The following is a 17,991-nucleotide window of genomic DNA, read 5'->3' as shown; positions in this document are numbered from 1 at the left end:
GTCCGAGCTTCTTAGCGGTGCGCCTAGCGTCACCACCATCTGGGATGCTTCTCGGTGGCCCGACCGCCGAGATCGACGACGAATGGAGGCGGATCTTCCATCTCATATGATCCCTGCCAATGTCTTCACGAACCGCTCGGGATCATCCCAATGTACCTATAGCAGTGGCCGTGAGTGACAGGACCATATGTCAGCGACAGATCGGCTGCACTCACGAAATGGTTTGCACCCTCGAGCTTGTGCAACGTCATCGGTCTCCGCCACTCTACGTCCGCCGCAGCATGTCTGACATGAAGGAGCACGGAGGCCCAGACGCAGTCTCCCACACTCATATCGCACCAGACGACGTGGACGCGAAGGGCGGGCCACACCTCTTCCAGTGCATCTCCGAAGGCGAAGCGCCGATCGAATAGCGCACGCTCCACGTTCGCCTTGTAAATTGCCGGGTCGAGCTTTCTGAGCAGGTTTTGCGAGCCGAACGTGTCGACGACCTCTGCCCGTACCGTCTCCCGAAGTTCCTCGGGCGACATTCGTGTTGTGGTAGGCGTGAGCCTATGATCGACATGGTCGGATTGCTCGTGAAGAGCAACACGAGGGGGGTAGTTCGGGATAGGATCGATGGCATGAGGGAAGGTGAAAGGCGGGTAGTAAGCCGAGACAGAGGTGGAGAAGGCAGCGTTGAGGTCGTCCAGGGACATCCCCGGTTCCCGAACAGCCTTTATGGCCTGGAGGCCTGCGGGAACCGGGCCTCCAGTGGAAGCCAGGCTAGGTTCTACGCAGATCACAAGTGAATGCCGTCGATACGGATGTAAATGAGAGTGAAGGGAGATAGAACTCACCGTACAGCACATAACTACGTAAGTACGCATCCAGCAGCTTCCGAGTTTCCTTCGGGAGTTGATCGGCGTAGGCAAAGAGTGCCATTGTTTGGCAATTACCGGCAGACCACGACAGAAGAGCTATTCCTCCTGTCGTGGATCCGTCTGAGCTATCGTGGGCCGAGGGGATGTCTCCGATTTGGATCAACCACTGCAAGAAGGCAGCCAGTTCTGATGCCCGTGCACGCAGCGCTTTCTCCTGCTGCTCGCGACTCGGGCCGCGTAACTCCTGGAGCTCTTGCTGCGTGTATGGCGTAGAGCCGGGATAATCTCGCAAGTTGGGGATGATGAAACGCAGGTTGTGTTCAGCAGCGAACGGAATCATGCGCCTGAAGGAAGCTGTGGCAGCTATGAGGAGCTTCCTGCGCGATGTTACTAGTAACTCACCACCGTGAAACCCAGCGCCGTGCACCAGGACGAGAGTCTTGTACACCGTGCAACCGGGAGGAGGCCCGGTGTCCTCATAGTACAGAACGCTTCCGTGATCGTCGACCGGAGCTAAGGGCATGGGGTGAACTTGAGAGGCAGCTTCCAACGAATGCTTGTTGAGCAAGCTTCTATATGCTGCGTCCGTTCGGCTCAGATATATACCCTGTCTTCTCACTTGCTATCGGGCGCCGGTCAGCGAACCTGTACTGGGTTTAGTTTCAGCGGTGCGAATTCTGAAGATCCGAGGATTTGTGGTTCTTCAGGCCGTTCACATGTACCAGTATATGCTTCATTGCTTGTTGAGCATCGCAACAGGACATCATGACGACTGGATATCAAGCCGGTTCAGACGACCCCCACAAGGACATTAACAAACCGCTCCGGCTCCTCCCACTGCACCTATGCGTCATGTTAGCATTCAGACCCTGGTGCCTGAAAACTGGACCACGCTCACAAAATGGTTCGCACCCTCCAACACATGGAACTCCACCTCCCGCGCAGTCGGGGAGTGCGCATGATCGATAGCATGGCGCTTGAGCACCGCGACCGCCCACGCCGCCTCGCCCAGCGTCATGTCGCACCACACGACATGCATCCTCACCGCAGGCAGCACCTTCTTCCGCATCCCGCTCCCGTCGTCGGACGTACAGTCGCACAGCGTGTGGTACACGTTCTTCGCGTGAGCCGCGCGCAGCTCGGCTGCCCAGTTCACGTGCTGGAGGCGCTCCATGATCGGCGGGTGTGTCATGCTCTTGAACTCCTCTGGGGTCATCTTGGGCTCGGTAACGGTCGGGGTGTACTTGGGGTCGATGGGCTCGCCGGAGTCTTGGAGGGCGCGGCGGGGTGGGTGCGACATTGCTGCTTCGAGGTCGTCGGAAATTGTGAAGGGCGGGTAGAAGGATCCGACCTGAATGCCGAATTGCTTGGCTTGCTCTTCGAACGTGGACGAGCGATCCACGTTCACGGTCTTCAACCCGGGAGGGGCTGGATTTCCAACTGCAGTGCTGCTCGGATCTGTAGTACGTTCAAGCTCAGAAGAAATCATTAGCATCACCGCAGCGCACCGACTTACCATACATGATGAAGCTCCGAAGGTACGCATTGAACAACGACTTCGTCTCCTCGGGAAGTTTATCAGCATGCGCGAACATCGCGAACGTGGCAGCGTTCCCTCCGGACCAAGACAATACGGAGAGTCCGCCGAGAAGCTTCCCGCTTCCGGGATCTTCGCGGATAGCGGGAATGTTCTCCGTCTTGATGAACCAGCGCAAGAACTCAGCGACCTCCTTGCCACGAGCTTCCAGCGCCATATCTTGTGGTGTAGACTCTTTGGTGATCGCAGTTGACATGCCTTCGAGCAGATCAATCTCGCGTTCGGTGTAGGGTGTCGAGCCGGGATAACCGCGTAGATTGAGTAGCACGAGGCGGAGGTTGCGCTCGGCAGCATACGGTATCATGCGCCTGTATACAGCTAAAACGCACATCAGTCCAGTGATACCATTGAATTCGTCCATGAGCACTCACCACTATGGAAGCACGTCCCATGGATGAGCACGATGGTGACATAGTCTATGGATCCATCGGGTACGCCGCTATCTTCGTAGTAGAGAACGGCGCCGTGTTCGTTCACTGGGGCAGTAGGCATCGATATATCTGGAGATGTGTAGAGTTAGCTTGTTTGAAGCTGTCTGGGCGGCGAGCAGCTATATGTGCTGACGGGCGGTCGGAACCCCTGACGCGGGCGCGGAACGTGGCATGGTCATATGCCATGTGAGTGCACCGGGGGCCGCTTGGACGTTCGATTCAGAAGAACTCTAACCTAAGCATAAAAACAACCGCACTCCGCCGAAGCCCTGAATCACAACGAGGGGCAAGTCAGATGAGGCGCTTTTGAGAGACAAGGAAAGTACGGTTACCCATTAGATAGAACAGAGACGCAAAGCAAAACGAAATAGTATGGTTTAGATGCCTATATCCCATGCTAAGAAGCACTAGAGTTCATGCGTATACCGGAAGAGAGGAACTGCATGAATTTACGAGGTGACAACGCATTGGGCTGGACTTTCTGATACGGGTGACCATCCTGTAGAGTGTCGAATCAAGCTCCAGCCTTCGCAAATCAATTATGGTCAGGACTGTCTACCGATGCGAGGACTCGAGAATAAACTCACAGCAGTCATATGTTGACTTTGCAGGTATCACCGGGTAGGACTGGGAGCTAAGAGGGGGGCTGATTGAAGCTCAAAGATGGCTTTTGTTGACTAAATGCGTCAATGACCAGGCGTGACATAACCGAGCATAGTTTTCCGGGTCAATATAAGGCATGTTAGACTTGCGACACGATTCTTCATGGTGGACGAAGGAAAGGTTACGCCGCAAGGCAGAGGCGTGGCGTGGCGTGACCTTCAAGCTGTGACGTTCCCCCACGTGCTGTCGCGTCGCGTCGCGTCACACTGCGCGTCTTTGTTGGCCTCGGCCTTCGGTCCGGCTTACCGGGGAGCACTCAGACCGCAACCGACTCCAAGTACTTCCACCGCCGCCACGTCTGCTGTCTCAGTAGTGCACACCTCCCTTTCACAGCAAAAATGTATCAGATTCCTTGGGCATTGGTGTAAGTTACTCAAAGACTCGGACGGAAACTAGTACCGCACATTGACCGTACGCTCTCAAGTTATATAGAGACCCACGTCACGATCGCAAGGACCAGTGCAATCGAAGGTCACCTCACCTACTAGTATCCGTTGCCAGTGATGCGAATATCTGCGACATATGTTGCTGAAGTTGCGCTGACCGATCTAGTCAGTTTGCAGCGCATATGGCCGGACGGACCATGGAGAACCGTCGCCGCAAAATACCCCATCAGCACGTCTTATTTATGGCACACCTTCGCCAGATCCCGAGAGGGCTCGAGTCTAAGAGGCTCCGAGCTTGCTGTGCGATCACCTAGGTAGACCTCATTCATGCACCCGATGCCTGTCCGACTTCCAGACAAAGGCCGTAGCGCAGTAGCCCAGGCGAAGTGTTGCTGTACAGACCAGACGCGGCACACATGTGAGCAGTATCGGTCCTACTCGGCTGGTGTATATTTTCACTTGACACAGCCCTGCATCGCCGCTATAGGACCATTGACCGACGCTACCGTCGCTTCCAGCACCTATAAATATACGAGGGGAGCTCGAGGTTTGGGGTAGTCCTCACATACTGTAAAACCGCAGTCATCTCAAACCCACACACCAACCGTTCTCACATGCAGTTTTTCCTCACTCTCGCCGCGCTGGCTCTTAGTGTCTCGTCCTCGCTCGCGCAGAGCATCATGATCGGCGCTCCTGCAGAGTGGACCTCCGTCCAACCCGGCGAGAGCATCACCGTCAGAGTCGACAGGCCGGTACGTGAACTGATCGTTCTCTATCGTCTTCACCATTATCCCCTCTCATTGCGTTCTCTCTGTCAGGGCTTCCAAAGTAGCGCGGAGGAAGTCGCCGTCGCGATCGGCTTTTGGCCTTGCGGCAGCAGCCCGTGCTCGAACGTCGGCTACCTCGACGAGGTCCTCGGAAATGTCGTCTACAACGGCCCTTACGACCCAGAGTACCACACGGGGCAACCTACTTCAGCTCAATACCAGAACTTCACGGTTACTGTGCCCTCAGCCTTCCAGCCGGGCCAGCAAATAAGCCTGAACGTCGCGCACTTCACGCTCATTGGCGTACGTACAGCAATCGCAATCCCTGGCGATGCCGTGTGGATTTATCATTAACGCTCTTGTGTAGGCTGAATTCATGCCATATATGGAGGTGAAGAACATCACTTTACTTCTCTGACCTCTCAAGGACTGTCGGCCCCTCCACGACTGAACTTGCAAGTGAAAGTCGTTTGCTGAGCTTCTCCTTGAGTTAATCGGGACATTAGTCTCTTACCGTACTACCTCATCTGTATATGATCCATTAGTTTAAGCTACAGACAATTTAGATAGCATTGGCGACTAGGACTTTACTGATAGTGAAGGTGTCGAGTTCGCGAGGCTCATCGTGGTCGGTCCGGAAAGCCGGAAGTCTTCGTGGCGTCATGCATCTGCGACGCGACAGCCAGCTTCAACTCGTTCATCTACCTGAGCCTAGCCTCCCGTCCTGTACTAGCTGGAACCTATGTAGGCTTCGCGCAAATCTGAAGACATCTTGCTTGTGGCTTCGGATGCTACAGTCTTGATACTGGAAGCTTGCTACCCATGGCATGACTAGTCGACTGTCGGCGGACCCTCAAGCGATGCCGCCAGGCAATCACGAAACGGGTGCAGCATCCCGTCTCGAAGCGGTGAACGCGGTGGGATACCTTTGGACAAGTCACATCTTCCGAATATAAGGTCTACTGAGGTGAGAGGGCACGGTTTCACCCATCCGTCCACTCTCTCAATCTCTCACACTCGTTCAGAAATCGTTGCTTTCGCCACCAATCAGGATGAAGACCTTGTTTGTTCTACCCGCTCTGGTCGCAACTGCCATCGCGCAAAAGGTCATTATCGCCTCGCCAGCTGCAAACACTGCTGTCAAGGCCGGGAGCAACGTTGTCGTCGCAATCGACCGCCCAGTACGTTCCACAATCGTGTTCATGTCCTCCACTTCAAGGGCCTTACATCCTTTCGCCTGCGTGCTTTGCAGGCCTCGGAGACGCGTTCGACTGACGTCGCGGTCATCATCGGCCTGCAGCCCTGTCGCAAAGATGGTAACTGTGACGCGGTAGCCTCCAACTACGCGCGTGTACTCTACCACGGGCCGTTCACTCCAAAGCCCGTCGACGGCCATTCGGATCCCTCGCACAACTATACTGTGAAGATCCCACAAAACACGACGGATGGCAAGGCGTTGCTGCAAGTTGCTCACTTTTACTACGCCGGGGTACGCTCGGAGTCTTTGGTCTCTTTGGGGTTCTGTTCGTGGTGACTTACGCTCCCTTGTGGTGCAGATTGGGAACAACCCGCAGATGGAGACGTTGAACGCCGTCCTGCAGATCACTTCATAGTGTTGGGCTGATATCGCGTCTCTTGGGATTGAGTGGACTTTGGTATCACACTAGGACTTCCGACTAGTATTCACTCTCTGTTATAGTGCTACATACACGCTCCTTATAATCACGTTCTAATACAGGGTACTATGGGCATGACGTCATGGCCAGGGTGGTCCATGTCGTCGTCGACCAGTTATAAGTTCGACGACTATCTGCCATCCCGCCCCCTATGTCCACCTCTCGCCCGACTCGATATACCTGCGAGATCGTCTTCCACCGCGCGACGAACGTTCCGGTCGCCGACTTACACAACTTCTCCTGCGACCCGTACATCTCCGCCACACTCCGACCCCTCCAGAACGGCGCCGGAGGCTCCGGGCCGGCCGCCTCTGCTCAGCCCGAGTCCGAGTCGTTGTTGTTCCGGACAGCGACGGCGCGCAGGACTCTCAACCCGATCTACGACGCGCGATGGATTGTCTCTGGCGTACCTGCTTCTGGCTTCTCGCTCGCCATCAAGCTGCTCGATGAGGACCCTGGAAACCGCGATGACAGACTGGGCAAGGCTGAGATGCGCTTCCCGGATCCCAACCTCGACCCGGCGTATGGTAGCGAACTGAGAGACGGATGGCATACGGGCGAGCGCGAGTACAAGGTGCACAAGTGGCATGGCAGTGTGAGGACCCGGCTGGGCACGTATGTCGCGAGTGTGGTGACGAGGGGACGTGTCGGGCATCGGGTGCGTGTGGTCGTCAGCGTGCGCGTGCTCGGGGAGGCTCCGTGCCTTGACGGAGAGGACGGACAGCGGGTGTATACCCTTGGACCTCGTAAGTGCTCACGTGAATGTGCATGCTTGCGAGCAAGGCTTGATGTATGCGTCCCCAGACATCTTCGTGCGGCATTTCTCGCCGCTCGCAACCCGCCTCACGTATGTGCAGTCCTTCAAGGCGAACCGACTACAGCTCACTGGGCCGGTACCATCGTCCCTTCGCCATCGATATGTGGGCTTCGCTCCCTTCATCAAGGCGATGTTCCGCAAACGTGGCATAGAGGGCATAATCCTGAACCGTATATTGCACAAGCAGCATCACGCCATCTACAAATGGGATAAGAACACCGTATGGGGCGTCGTCGATGGAGCCGACACGGAGGTGGACGAGGACCATAATCACGTTGACGGCAAAGACGCGCATGCGCATGATACTGCAGAAGAAGGGCGACCGGACGAGGCCTTCGCGAAGAAGTTCCTCGAGATGGCGGAGTATGGCACGGAGGGGAGGATATACACCTACGTCATTTTGCTGGATGGGCAGCTCCGATTCACAGTGCGTATGCAACGACATTCGATTCGTTCGAGCTGCTCACCGTTTTCTGCCCATGTTTGTTCAGGAAACGGGTGAGGAGTTCGCGATCGGACTGCTCAGCAAACATACTATGCATGCCAACGTCGCAATCGAGATCGCATACAGTGGCGAGTTCTTCGTCAGACGTGTCCGCCAACCTCACCACGCGCGAGCAAAGCCCGAGGAGGACGGTCACGCGAACGGCAACACCACCCACCACGACTCTGACAAGTTAGACCGTGGCGATGAACCCGCCCCTGCAGACGCAGACAACTCCGACCCCAGCTCGCTCCCTCCATCAGCATACGAACTCGTTATCGACAACGACTCTGGTACCTACCGTCCACGCAAGGACCTCCTGCCCGTACTCGGCGAGTACCTCTCGCGCCCGTCCAACCTCGGCGCGCTCGGGCGCATTCGCGTGATGGACGGGTTCGACGACAAGCTGAAGCGCTGGAAGGAACAGCGGAAGGAAGAGAAGAAACGCGCGCGGGGCGGGAAGGCCGCTATCGTCCGTCAGGCCAGCATCAGCTCGTCGGGCTCGTCCTCGTCCTCGTCCTCGTCATCGTCGTCGGACGAAGAGGCCATTGCAGCTGCTGCAAAGGATGCGGAGAAGGAAAGGCAGCGTGGGCACAAGGATGAGGGTAATGAGGACGAGGAAAAGGTGCTTAAGGAGGACGCGGAGCGGGCAAAGGCGAATGAGGACGACGATGCTGCTGCACAGCAGGAGGAGCAGGGTGCGCAAGGCTCAAAGCCGGATGGCGCAGGAATGTGAGGTCGTGTGGATATTCTTGGTGCGTTCACCTTGGACATGGTTACGTTCGTCTTTGTGTTGCCACTTCTTGCCCACTGACTTATGCGGAAATGATCGATACTGTACGGCGGTTGCGGTACTAAGTGAAGGTACTGTATGGTACTGAAGAGACAAACTCGTACTCAGAGTCCAGGCCCAGTGTCCTCGTTCCAGATACCCTAACAACTTGAACCGCGTTATACTACTGCACGACAAGGGTGGTGTTGACGAACTCGTAGATCGGCATCATGCTTGCCTATCCAGGTGTGTGCGTCAGCTCCTTGATCTTATTCCAAGATGCAAACAGATCACGTACCCCGACAAGCGCGAAGTGGGCCACACCCAAGCTGACCTGCCCGCTCTCGAAGGTCGACGGGACCTGAATAGAGAAATTCTGGTGCGGGGGCAGACTCGGGGCACCGTCTGCGTACTGCGGGTCGTATGGCCCAGTGTACAGGACGTTGCCAAGAACCCCCGTGGTGTTCGTCGCCGCGCAGGGGGCCTGCCCGTCTGTTCCCCCGCAGGGGAAGAGCCCTATCGCGATCGCGACTTCTTGCGAGCCGGTGAGCGTGTTCTACGGTTGTTCGGTGAGTCAGACGTCATGCAGATGGCGAACGAAACACGTACGGGTCGGTTCACCTGGACGGTGATGTTATTGCCTGCTGTCACCGTCGACATGTCCGCCGGTGAGCCGATGTTGACCGACTGCGCGAGTGCGGACGCGGCGAGAGCAGCGAGCGTGAGGAAGGACTTCATGGTTGTCGTCACACAGCGAGTACGTATAGTAATCTCGTAAGTAAGTCGTGAGGAGGAGAAGGGACGGCTCTTCGTGGAGCGAGACCAGGACGACCTACCCGAGACTATATACCTGTGACGAAACACCACAAAGCTTACTTCTTGGCAGATGCAGAACGCAACACCCGCGCATGATCAGACGAGCAGTGGAGCGTCACTCCCGCATGCCGACGGGTGCACTGGCAACGTGCACAGCTGCCGTCAGCGCCGGCGGCGCAGGGCCCGAGTTTCGGGTGAGAGGCCGTGCGGTTCACGGCCAAGTGGATTGCAGTTTGAATGGACAGGAGGAGCGGCGGGCGGGAGCATGGCCGAATTGCAAGAGAACCAGTCAATAAGTCAATGGGGTGGGGCGATGCGAGACATGTGGTTACTTGCTGGTGGAACTTGAACCGCGCAAGCTTCAGCTTCATACTTGGCACGATGCCGAACTTCGCTTCGCTCCTCTTCGTGTTCGGCATTCGACTTTCGCACATGTGCTGGTGGGGAGTGCAGGACGTTGAATGGTGTGAAGTGGGTCATCCGGCTTAAGGATACTCGAGTTACGGTCGAGGACGAACTTGCTGATCAAGTTGTGGCGCGATACCAAACGCCGTCGGCAACGATGACGTCATCCAGCGCGTTTCGACAGAATAGTAATTGGCTTCATGCCCGCTACGTGTAACATCCAAGGCATGAAGACTTCCATTATATGTGTGGGTAACATCGACTGTATACACGAAAGTCACAGATGTCCGCAGGGTCCCTGAGTAGAGTACAGTCCCATCCGACAAGTAACCGAGTCCGAATAGAGTATTATGTAGGTCCGAAAGTCCGAATGGTATCCACTTTTGTCACAGTCCGGTATACGTCAGACTTCAGTTAGCCTGCGGGATGACCAACGTGATGTTGGCTACCTCCATAAAGGGCATGGATCCAGCCTGTTATAAATACAAGGACGTGCGTCAGAACACATCTTGGTCATGAGCAAGGATGCCGGTACTACTCACCCCGATGAGCGCAAAGTGCGCAACGGACAGGCTGACCTGCTGTGGCTGGAAGTGCTCTGGGACGGTGACGGTAAAGTTTTGGAAGGGCGGCAGGCCCGGAGACACGAGCTGCGGGGTGTACGGGCCGCTGTACACCACATCTCCAAGAACCTCCTGGACGTCGATATTGGAGCAGGCAGTGCTACCGCAAGGCCAGAGCCCAATGGCGATGGCGATATCTTGAGAGCCCGACAGAGAGTTCTGAGTGAGGAATATGTCAGCTGTCTATGGTCTCTAGGTGGGAGGTGATAGAGGGCGGATCACGTACGGGTTTGTCGACTCTGACTGTGATGTTTTGCCCGGGGAGGACGTTTGTCCACTCGGCGGGGGCACCAAGGGCGATGCGTTGCGCGAGGGCGGACGCGAAGAACGCAATGAGCCAGGCGAGAGTGAGGAAGAGCTGCATACGAGATGTAACAGGGGTTGATGGTGTAGAGAGTTGATGAATAGTTGGAGGAGAGGTGGACTCGACAGTGTCGATGGACCCCCACCGGACCTGCCTCGGGTTTATATAGTCGGTTTTAATTCTGAATGCAAAAAAACTCGATTGTTCCACAGAGCGTCATGCAAGCTGTGGCCGTGCGCAGGCCCTGCCCTGCCCTGCCTTGCCTCCGCTTTGCTCGGTAATGCCCATTAGGCTATAAGCGCAGTGCGCACGCACCCGTGACCAAAGAAGGGAAGCCGATGGCGCGACTTTCGATTCTTCACGTCGGCGAGCGGTCTCGCTCAGGCCTGCAGGCCTATGAACGGCCCTCAGAAGCCGTGCGCCCCATGGCCGTGGAAGACGAGCAGGCGGACGAGCTGACGGGCTCTCCAGGTATGGCTGGCAGCCTGACACTAGGCCCGACGAGCATGATCGAAGACTGGAACGTGCGTTGTTGGATGAAGTGAGAGAAGGCTGGGAGGCTCGGTCCCTGGCATCCTTCGTGAAAGGCTGTGCGGCGAAGATCTGCGCGTACTGGATGAGAGCATGGGCGGCCAGGGCCAGGGCATATGAGAAGGACATGCAAGAGAGGTTTGTGCGAAGGGCAGCCACGGATTCACGGGTGCGAACACGTTGCTCCCACTGTCCAGGCGTGCGCAGGGTCTGACGTAATCAAGCCGTCACTCGGCGAGCATACATTCGAGACTCGGGCAGGGAGCGAGGGGCATTCTATTGGCTGTCCAGCTTCGGCGTGAAAGCAAGCCAGCGTTCTGTGGTGATCTTGGTCATGATGAACATGGCCGCGAACACAACCTGCGGCAACGTGCGTCAGTGCCGGAAGCGCTTACAGCTTCGAGTTCTGGTGCACTGCATGGACGCACCGCTAGCAGGTTCACTTCATAACAAGAAATATCCAAGAACACTCCTAGTCACGAATACGCCCCTTAATTTACCACTGGGAGAGCGGAGAGGGGCCAAGCGACGCACCAAAGTCGGGAGCATCCGGCATGGCAGCGCGAAGTTGCGGCAACGCCAGGATGTTCGTGAGAGGGAGGATGAGGACGGAGTCGGGCATGCGACGACCCATGCCCACACCCACGGCGATGCAGACCATCCCGATTGTCAACACATAGTTCGTTATATTGAGGGCGATTGCGAACAGCCGGACAGCCGTTCCACGCTGGGACCATGTGGACAAAGTCAGCACCGCGATGGTCACGATGTAGACTCGGACAGCGTACGCACTCGGATAGAGAATGTCACCAGGACTGCCGAGCCCGATCTCACTGTGGTTACTGGCTCAACGGTCACCGAGACGTCGAATCCTGTCGCACCGCCGTATATGTGAGCAAAGTAGATAGGGAGCGCAGTTCTGTTGGTGGAGTCAAACGCTTCTAAGAAGGTAGCGGCAGAGTAGCGATCAAATGGATACCAGGCGGAGAGTGAGAATTGGCGTCTCTGAGACCAAGTTTCGACAGGGCTGACGGTCGAGAACTGGTGAGATGTGTTGAATGTGTCAATGCCTGATATGCTGATTAAAACTATCAGCAAGAGGCGGTTTTGGTCAATTACGGGCCTTACACGATTCTCCCTTTCTCGCCTGGTTTGCGGATAACATTCGCAGTGGCATTCCAAGACCAATATGGAGACCTACGGGCCTTAGTAAGCGATGTGCTCCGGTATCCAACAGGTTGAACACTCACAGATCTACCCAGATCTCGTAAGACTCCGGGGTCGTGTTGCATCCTAGGTCGGTGAGAGCCTGAGCGGCGGAAGGCGAGTCGACAAGCCACTGGGGCGCAGGAAGTTGGTTTCGCTGATTACACCCAATCGGCCACCAGTTGACAGACAGCGAGTTAGAGGGCACATCTGCATTTGCGATCTGTAAGCCAAATCCCAACTAGAGGATGTTCGTGAGTAGCGGTATCCGGGTGCTCGGAGACGTGAATAAGGAGCTTACGCCAGCCGGTGTGGTGTTGTTGACGCCCTCGAGCGGATTCAAGTCCCTGAAAACAGGGACTACCTGATAGAAGCCAAGGCCTGCGTCCGTATAGAGGGAGATGATGCTGGCGATGACGAGAGCGACGGTGCCGCCTGCGCATGCGACCAAATAAGAATGTTTGGTGAGAGCCCGTTTGAGCTGGGCTGGGACTTGGGAGAGTATGAGCAGGATACGGACGAGCGGGCGAATGGTTGCATGCAGGGCCATGCTGAAGCTTCTTCGAGGTGTTTGGGTCGTTGAAATACTGGCGAGCTATAGCTATGCGTCTCGAGATGTGCCACCACAGCGCTAGCATTGACGTGAGCTTAAGTATGTTGTCCCACCGCCCGAGTGGACAGTTGATCATCATGCATCACGGCGGTATCGACGTTCATAGGCTCGACACCTCACAGGACACAATGTCAGACGCCTAGGAAGGAAGAAAAATGGGTGCTCACAGAGTGGTAACGCCGAAGGCGGTCCGAGTCCGCAAGAACCTGAGTATATCTGACGCGACCATTGGCTGTTATCTCTAGGTCTTCAACGTGATCAGTTAACCTACTGCAATCTTATTTTCCCACAAGTTATCCATATCTTGAAAGAGCTCCAGTGCTCAGAAATAGTGCGTGGCCCTATGTTGTAGTGAACTGAGAATGTCGCCGAGTACCGGGACTAGCGTTGTGCTGGAAAGGCACTACATTCATGGGCGAGAATCAATTCAAATACAAGCACCTTGCAAATAGTTCAGCACGAATCAAGAAGTAGTCCACGAGTGGAAATATGGCGACATACCGGATAGAGATCGTGGTCGTTGAACAACTTGAAGTTGCACAAGCGGCGCTTATGTACCGCGTCGCGTCAATCACGTGATCATCTCGCCGCGCGCTGTTGTCGTCGTGCAGCACTGCGCAGAGAGCGCGACTCGGACTGCAGGGACCGACCATGGCGAACGTCGCTTGCTGCGCGCTATGCCTCACTTTGTATTCTAGCCTCACCTAGGCCATCATCGCAGGGAACTGGACTTCCTACTCTCAGCTTGACCTCGGACCTCCATATCAAGTTCATACCACTCCAATCCTGACGACAACGATGGGATTCGCGGCAGTGTTTCTTATGGCTGCGTTACTCGGAGCGGCGTCGTATGGGACGGGGCTGTTGCCACTCACGGTTGCATTCTCGAGTACGTCTTTCCTTGCTGTCTCCTACGGCAGGTCATTGAAAGGAGCCGACACCCGCAGGAAATTCTCTTGCTGCACTGACCACATATGGAACGGGATTGCTGCTCGGAGCAGCCCTGGGAGTCGTCATTCCTGAGTACGTGCACAGCCCTTCTGTATGCGCGCAATTTGTCTCAGCATCATCCAGGGGAGTGGAAACTCTCGTCTCATCTACTGCAACACCGGCATTCGCGACGCCTTTCATTGGGCTCTCCTTGGTGGCGGGCTTCATCTTTATGCTCGCCGTGGAACGCCTATTCTCTCATCCTGCACATGACGCCCTCCCGTCGAACTCGTCTGCAACGCAGCAACACAGGCCGGCTAATGTCTCGTCCGTGGAGTTCGACGTCGAGCTTGGCGAGCTTGAGCGTGAGCAGGGTATCCCAGGAGATTCCTCGTCGCGGCCTCCTGTTCCGAAACCTGTCAGGGATACCCAGGAGAACCAGCGGCGCGCTCTCCCACTCACCCTCGGGCTGGTCGTGCATGCTCTCGCGGATGGCCTCGCGCTTGGATCAGCGGCGCTATCGGAATCGGCTGAGGACGCTGCTGCGGGAGCCCCGGGATCGCTTGTACCCTCGGGACTGTCTATAATTGTCTTCCTTGCGCTGGCTATTCACAAAGGTATGCTGCGCCGCCGTCGTCCTGTCCGCCGTGAGATATGGATACTGACTGCTGATTATAGCACCCACTGCGCTCGCGCTGACAACATCTCTCCTCGCGACGGACCTACCGGTGGCAGATTGCAAACGACACTTGGCTATGTTCAGCGCGTCGACTCCCGTAGGAACGTTGCTGTCGTATGCGGTGCTGTCGTTCTTCGGCACAAGCGGGCATAGTCGTTGGCCTGGCGTCACGCTGCTATTCTCGGTACGTGTCTCCACTACATTGGCAATTGCTGTTTATTTATGGTGTGCGCACAACTTCTAGGGAGGTTCATTTTTGTACGTCGCGGCGGTCTTGCAGCCCTCGCTTGCCCATGGAAGTCCTCTGAACAGTGCGGGTGGCGAATCCCTGACTGGGCGTGCAAAAACATTGCTCACAATCGGTGGCATGGTCACCCCGTACCTCATATCGTTATTTTTAGGCGACGACCACGGGCACGCGTGAGCCTGTAGGTACGATCCACTGCGCAATGTACGAGTACATCGTCCGCACGCGTCCATGATACGCGTTTTATATACTGCCGTACACTTTGAGACGGCGGATTCGAATGATACTCTCCTCTTTGTCAGTGCAAAGGCAGGATGGAGACTGGGAAGTTCCCAAACATGAGGATGACGTCAACACATACCGAGCTTCGGCCCTGGACGTCTTCCGGAACATATCCTTCTTGCAATTATCTTTTGGCCCGGGAGTCTGAACCTCGTCCTCGCTTTGTGTAACGCAGTCAGATATCAACACCATGGCCCCAGCTGTGTGCGCAAAGCAGTTGCACGGTAATCAGGGTAAGTCTCGCGAGCTATATAGAGCACAGCATTCGGGGTTGGCGCCAACGCCGGCGACAATATTCTCGCAAAGTTGAACCACGCGGCAAGTGACCACCGTCCTCGGAGTCGCGTTGTACTGCGCAACTCCCGTGTTGTCCTCATCTCCCATCGACCAAAATCTTCTGGCACACGCAGTCCGCAAGCGTATCCAGAATCTGTGCACACAGTCGAGAAAGAGTCCTCCAAGGTGTGCGTCATTGCCTCAAATAGTTCAGTACGCAGTCGGTGGCGTAAGGCCTCCGCCGCTGACTTGAACTTTCCCAGCCCCATTTTCACCTGTTCCTTCACCATCGACTACGACGACGACCTCCCTCACCATGCCCCCACCCCCTCGCCGAGTACCTCCGCCCAGTAGCCAGTACTACGCCGTTCCCCAGAGTCCATCAGGCAGCCGGTCGTACCAAACCCAACCTCCCCAAACGCCCATCTATGGCCAGAGGGCGCCAACAGGCCAATTGACAAACAAGAACGATACGACGCAGGGAGTTGCGACCGGGCACATAGGAGGCGGTTATGGACCTTACTCGGTGCGTGAACTCAGTTCTCTCTCTCCCCACATGTCCTGACGCTTCGTTGGCCCGCAGTATGACCCGACGTTGACGAGCGGATCCCGTGTATATGCGGGCTCGCGATTCAGCAATGCCCCCTCCGAAGTCTCAATAGGCACCTCAAATGAGAAGACGACCACCACTGCCCCCATCGCCGCAACGACCACTGTACAACAATACCCGTATATGTGGGATACCAAGGACCCAGACCTAGACGACGCGCTCCACAACCCTGATCCCGTCCGAGATGCTGCGCTTGACCGAAGTTGTGCCCCCTTCTCGTCGCGTGGTTGGATGAACGCGTCAGCCCTCTTCCTCATATGCGGGGGCATTATCGTCCTGTTTGCGGGATACCCCATCATCGACCACTACGTCCACCAATCCCCCAAGATCGTTGGCTTCAACCTCGGTGGAATCAACGGTTCCGGCCAGGTGCCGGACCTTACGAACTTCCCTTCGTTGATTGACTCCGACACCCCAGACGACGCCCGAACCCGAACAGGGTATGACGGTCAGTCTTACTCGCTCGTCTTCAGCGACGAGTTCAACAAGGACGGGCGGACGTTCTACCCAGGAGACGATCCGTACTGGGAAGCCGTCGATCTCCACTACTGGCCGACCGGCGACCTGGAATGGTACGACCCCGCAGCAATCACGACGTCGGACGGGAAGCTGGTCATCACGATGCAGGAGGTTCAGAACCACGACCTGGACTTCCGTAGCGGCATGCTACAGGGATGGAATAAGTTTTGTTTCACGACTGGCTACATCGAAGTGTCGGTCAGCATGCCTGGCAGCCCACAAGCTCCTGGTCTGTGGCCAGCAGCATGGACGATGGGCAACTTGGTGCGTATATGCGCTCTATCCGCGATTCTTCGTCTGACGTAAGTACAGGGACGCGCAGGCTATGGAGCCACGACGGAAGGGACGTGGCCGTACAGCTACGACTCGTGCGACCTTGGTACATTCCCGAACCAGACGAACGCGGACCATACCCCGCAAGCCGCTGCGACCGGTGGTGACGACGGCTCTCCAATCAGCTTCATGCCTGGCCAGAAGCTCTCCGCCTGCACGTGTCCGGACTCGGACCACCCTGGGCCTTCCGTGAGCAAGGGCCGTGGCGTGCCGGAGATCGATATCTTCGAGACGCAAATCGACGTGAGCCGGTTTGTGCCGGAGGTTTCCCAGTCGTACCAGACGGCACCGTACAACTACCAATACGAGTTCGTGAACACTTCGGACGCCGCGCCCATCTACGATAGCTCCATCACCAAGTTCAACACGTACAAGGGTGGCGTCTACCAGCAGGCAATATCTGCTGTTTCGGACATTGACAGCACCGCGTATGCTGGGCAGAAGTACGCGACGTATGGGTTCGAGTGGTGGTCGGACCCGAGCAAACGGAACGACGGCTTCATCACCTGGGTCGCCAACGGCCAGAAGACGTGGACGATGAATGCGGACGCCATCGGAGCAGACGACACGGTGGAGATCAGCCAGCGGATCGTCCCTGAGGAGCCTATGGTGAGTGCTATCTGCTCTTGTTCCCGACGCCGACGCTGATATGGGCGACAGTACATTATCTTCAACCTGGGCATGTCGCGTGAGTATCATTTGAGAGTTCATTTCCGGCCGCATGTCTGACAGCGTCTGCAGCTGGCTTCCAGAAACAGGACTTCAAACACCTGACGTTCCCGGTCCAGATGTACATAGACTACGTGCGGGTGTACCAGCGCGACGACGTCGCCGGGAACTCCGACGCGCAGTCATGCAACCCGTCATCATATCCTACGGCCGACTACATCGAGAAGTAAGCTCACGGTGTTAATGAGACCAGACGAGTGCTGACGCATCATTATAGCCACCTGAATGCATACTCGAACCCCAATCTCACAACGTGGGACCAGGCAGGATACACATTCCCTCGCAACTCTCTTTATGACGGCTGTTGATTTGTCTACGACTTATCTTCTGTCCATGACCTATCATCTGTTACGATATCTACCGTCCTCCTCCACGTTGCATATCTCCGCTCTTCATCCTACGTAGTGCCACCCAACCTATTCTCACATCGCA

The 17,991-nt window shown here is 56.2% G+C and overlaps 11 protein-coding genes across 11 annotated transcripts; 5 read left to right on the top strand and 6 right to left on the bottom strand.

The window, feature by feature from the left end:
- Positions 1-102: 102 nt before the first annotated feature.
- L226DRAFT_568486 (alpha/beta-hydrolase) lies at positions 103-1,386 on the bottom strand (the record flags this gene model as incomplete). The annotated part of the gene is made up of 4 exons (XM_067684168.1): positions 103-156; positions 216-772; positions 840-1,217; positions 1,266-1,386. The coding sequence occupies 4 exons, from the start codon at positions 1,384-1,386 to the stop codon at positions 103-105; spliced, it is 1,110 nt and encodes a 369-aa protein (XP_067537972.1).
- A 197-nt stretch (positions 1,387-1,583) lies between these two features.
- Positions 1,584-2,971, bottom strand: L226DRAFT_481995 (uncharacterized protein). Its single transcript, XM_067676954.1, has 4 exons — positions 2,832-2,971; positions 2,380-2,778; positions 1,762-2,321; positions 1,584-1,706 (listed from the first exon to the last, which is right to left on the bottom strand). Exons 1-4 carry the CDS (start codon positions 2,950-2,952, stop codon positions 1,653-1,655), a joined length of 1,134 nt encoding a protein of 377 aa, XP_067537971.1. The 5' UTR covers positions 2,953-2,971; the 3' UTR covers positions 1,584-1,652.
- Positions 2,972-4,499: 1,528 nt separating this feature from the next.
- On the top strand, positions 4,500-5,381 carry L226DRAFT_321479 (uncharacterized protein). Its single transcript, XM_067673886.1, has 2 exons — positions 4,500-4,692; positions 4,759-5,381. Exons 1-2 carry the CDS (start codon positions 4,555-4,557, stop codon positions 5,059-5,061), a joined length of 441 nt encoding a protein of 146 aa, XP_067537970.1. The 5' UTR covers positions 4,500-4,554; the 3' UTR covers positions 5,062-5,381.
- A 328-nt stretch (positions 5,382-5,709) lies between these two features.
- Positions 5,710-6,500, top strand: L226DRAFT_321484 (uncharacterized protein). Its single transcript, XM_067673887.1, has 3 exons — positions 5,710-5,888; positions 5,960-6,196; positions 6,264-6,500. Exons 1-3 carry the CDS (start codon positions 5,760-5,762, stop codon positions 6,318-6,320), a joined length of 423 nt encoding a protein of 140 aa, XP_067537969.1. The 5' UTR covers positions 5,710-5,759; the 3' UTR covers positions 6,321-6,500.
- Positions 6,501-6,534: 34 nt separating this feature from the next.
- On the top strand, positions 6,535-8,666 carry L226DRAFT_599989 (uncharacterized protein; the record flags this gene model as incomplete). Its single annotated transcript, XM_067685670.1, has 3 exons — positions 6,535-7,129; positions 7,188-7,627; positions 7,692-8,666. 3 exons carry the CDS (start codon positions 6,535-6,537, stop codon positions 8,418-8,420), a joined length of 1,764 nt encoding a protein of 587 aa, XP_067537968.1. The 3' UTR covers positions 8,421-8,666.
- Positions 8,641-9,194, bottom strand: L226DRAFT_544056 (uncharacterized protein; the record flags this gene model as incomplete). The annotated part of the gene is made up of 3 exons (XM_067682242.1): positions 8,641-8,694; positions 8,755-9,012; positions 9,066-9,194. 3 exons carry the CDS (start codon positions 9,192-9,194, stop codon positions 8,641-8,643), a joined length of 441 nt encoding a protein of 146 aa, XP_067537967.1.
- Positions 9,195-9,846: 652 nt separating this feature from the next.
- L226DRAFT_532201 (uncharacterized protein) lies at positions 9,847-10,748 on the bottom strand. Its single transcript, XM_067680216.1, has 3 exons — positions 10,527-10,748; positions 10,220-10,459; positions 9,847-10,150 (listed from the first exon to the last, which is right to left on the bottom strand). The coding sequence occupies exons 1-3, from the start codon at positions 10,662-10,664 to the stop codon at positions 10,088-10,090; spliced, it is 441 nt and encodes a 146-aa protein (XP_067537966.1). The 5' UTR covers positions 10,665-10,748; the 3' UTR covers positions 9,847-10,087.
- A 663-nt stretch (positions 10,749-11,411) lies between these two features.
- On the bottom strand, positions 11,412-12,891 carry L226DRAFT_568480 (uncharacterized protein; the record flags this gene model as incomplete). The annotated part of the gene is made up of 7 exons (XM_067684167.1): positions 11,412-11,495; positions 11,564-11,607; positions 11,670-11,862; positions 11,928-12,213; positions 12,264-12,332; positions 12,386-12,582; positions 12,643-12,891. 7 exons carry the CDS (start codon positions 12,889-12,891, stop codon positions 11,412-11,414), a joined length of 1,122 nt encoding a protein of 373 aa, XP_067537965.1.
- A 709-nt stretch (positions 12,892-13,600) lies between these two features.
- L226DRAFT_610716 (Zinc/iron permease) lies at positions 13,601-15,115 on the top strand. The gene is made up of 5 exons (XM_067686195.1): positions 13,601-13,843; positions 13,902-13,977; positions 14,029-14,501; positions 14,563-14,747; positions 14,808-15,115. Exons 1-5 carry the CDS (start codon positions 13,753-13,755, stop codon positions 14,985-14,987), a joined length of 1,005 nt encoding a protein of 334 aa, XP_067537964.1. The 5' UTR covers positions 13,601-13,752; the 3' UTR covers positions 14,988-15,115.
- Positions 15,116-15,273: 158 nt separating this feature from the next.
- On the bottom strand, positions 15,274-15,580 carry L226DRAFT_321376 (uncharacterized protein). The gene has a single exon (XM_067673885.1). It carries the CDS (start codon positions 15,474-15,476, stop codon positions 15,321-15,323), a length of 156 nt encoding a protein of 51 aa, XP_067537963.1. The 5' UTR covers positions 15,477-15,580; the 3' UTR covers positions 15,274-15,320.
- Positions 15,581-16,101: 521 nt separating this feature from the next.
- On the top strand, positions 16,102-17,867 carry L226DRAFT_458645 (glycoside hydrolase family 16 protein; the record flags this gene model as incomplete). The annotated part of the gene is made up of 5 exons (XM_067675457.1): positions 16,102-16,761; positions 16,810-17,439; positions 17,491-17,518; positions 17,572-17,725; positions 17,777-17,867. 5 exons carry the CDS (start codon positions 16,102-16,104, stop codon positions 17,865-17,867), a joined length of 1,563 nt encoding a protein of 520 aa, XP_067537962.1.
- Between the last annotated feature and the right edge of the window lie 124 nt (positions 17,868-17,991).

The sequence above is a fragment of the Lentinus tigrinus genome (assembly GCF_003813185.1).
Source record: "Lentinus tigrinus ALCF2SS1-7 unplaced genomic scaffold L226scaffold_6, whole genome shotgun sequence".
Lineage (NCBI taxonomy): Eukaryota > Fungi > Basidiomycota > Agaricomycetes > Polyporales > Polyporaceae > Lentinus > Lentinus tigrinus.
Note: the sequence above shows the minus strand (reverse complement) of the source record. Positions and strands in the feature narration are given on the sequence as shown.

Coding starts and splice junctions, on each gene's coding strand:
- L226DRAFT_481995 (XM_067676954.1), bottom strand. CDS start 2,952: ATGCCTACTGCCCCAGTGAACGAACACGGCGCCGTTCTCTACTACGAA. Junction 2,322..2,379: donor TCGGAGCTTCATCATGTATG/GTAAGTCGGTGC, acceptor AACGTACTACAG/ATCCGAGCAGCACTGCAGTT. Junction 1,707..1,761: donor TGGAGGGTGCGAACCATTTT/GTGAGCGTGGTC, acceptor CATGACGCATAG/GTGCAGTGGGAGGAGCCGGA.
- L226DRAFT_321479 (XM_067673886.1), top strand. CDS start 4,555: ATGCAGTTTTTCCTCACTCTCGCCGCGCTGGCTCTTAGTGTCTCGTCC. Junction 4,693..4,758: donor CCGTCAGAGTCGACAGGCCG/GTACGTGAACTG, acceptor TCTCTCTGTCAG/GGCTTCCAAAGTAGCGCGGA.
- L226DRAFT_321484 (XM_067673887.1), top strand. CDS start 5,760: ATGAAGACCTTGTTTGTTCTACCCGCTCTGGTCGCAACTGCCATCGCG. Junction 5,889..5,959: donor TCGTCGCAATCGACCGCCCA/GTACGTTCCACA, acceptor CGTGCTTTGCAG/GCCTCGGAGACGCGTTCGAC. Junction 6,197..6,263: donor CTCACTTTTACTACGCCGGG/GTACGCTCGGAG, acceptor CTTGTGGTGCAG/ATTGGGAACAACCCGCAGAT.
- L226DRAFT_532201 (XM_067680216.1), bottom strand. CDS start 10,664: ATGCAGCTCTTCCTCACTCTCGCCTGGCTCATTGCGTTCTTCGCGTCC. Junction 10,460..10,526: donor CAGTCAGAGTCGACAAACCC/GTACGTGATCCG, acceptor TTCCTCACTCAG/AACTCTCTGTCGGGCTCTCA. Junction 10,151..10,219: donor CGCACTTTGCGCTCATCGGG/GTGAGTAGTACC, acceptor TATTTATAACAG/GCTGGATCCATGCCCTTTAT.
- L226DRAFT_610716 (XM_067686195.1), top strand. CDS start 13,753: ATGGGATTCGCGGCAGTGTTTCTTATGGCTGCGTTACTCGGAGCGGCG. Junction 14,502..14,562: donor TGCGCTGGCTATTCACAAAG/GTATGCTGCGCC, acceptor TGCTGATTATAG/CACCCACTGCGCTCGCGCTG. Junction 14,748..14,807: donor GCGTCACGCTGCTATTCTCG/GTACGTGTCTCC, acceptor CACAACTTCTAG/GGAGGTTCATTTTTGTACGT.
- L226DRAFT_321376 (XM_067673885.1), bottom strand. CDS start 15,476: ATGGGAGATGAGGACAACACGGGAGTTGCGCAGTACAACGCGACTCCG.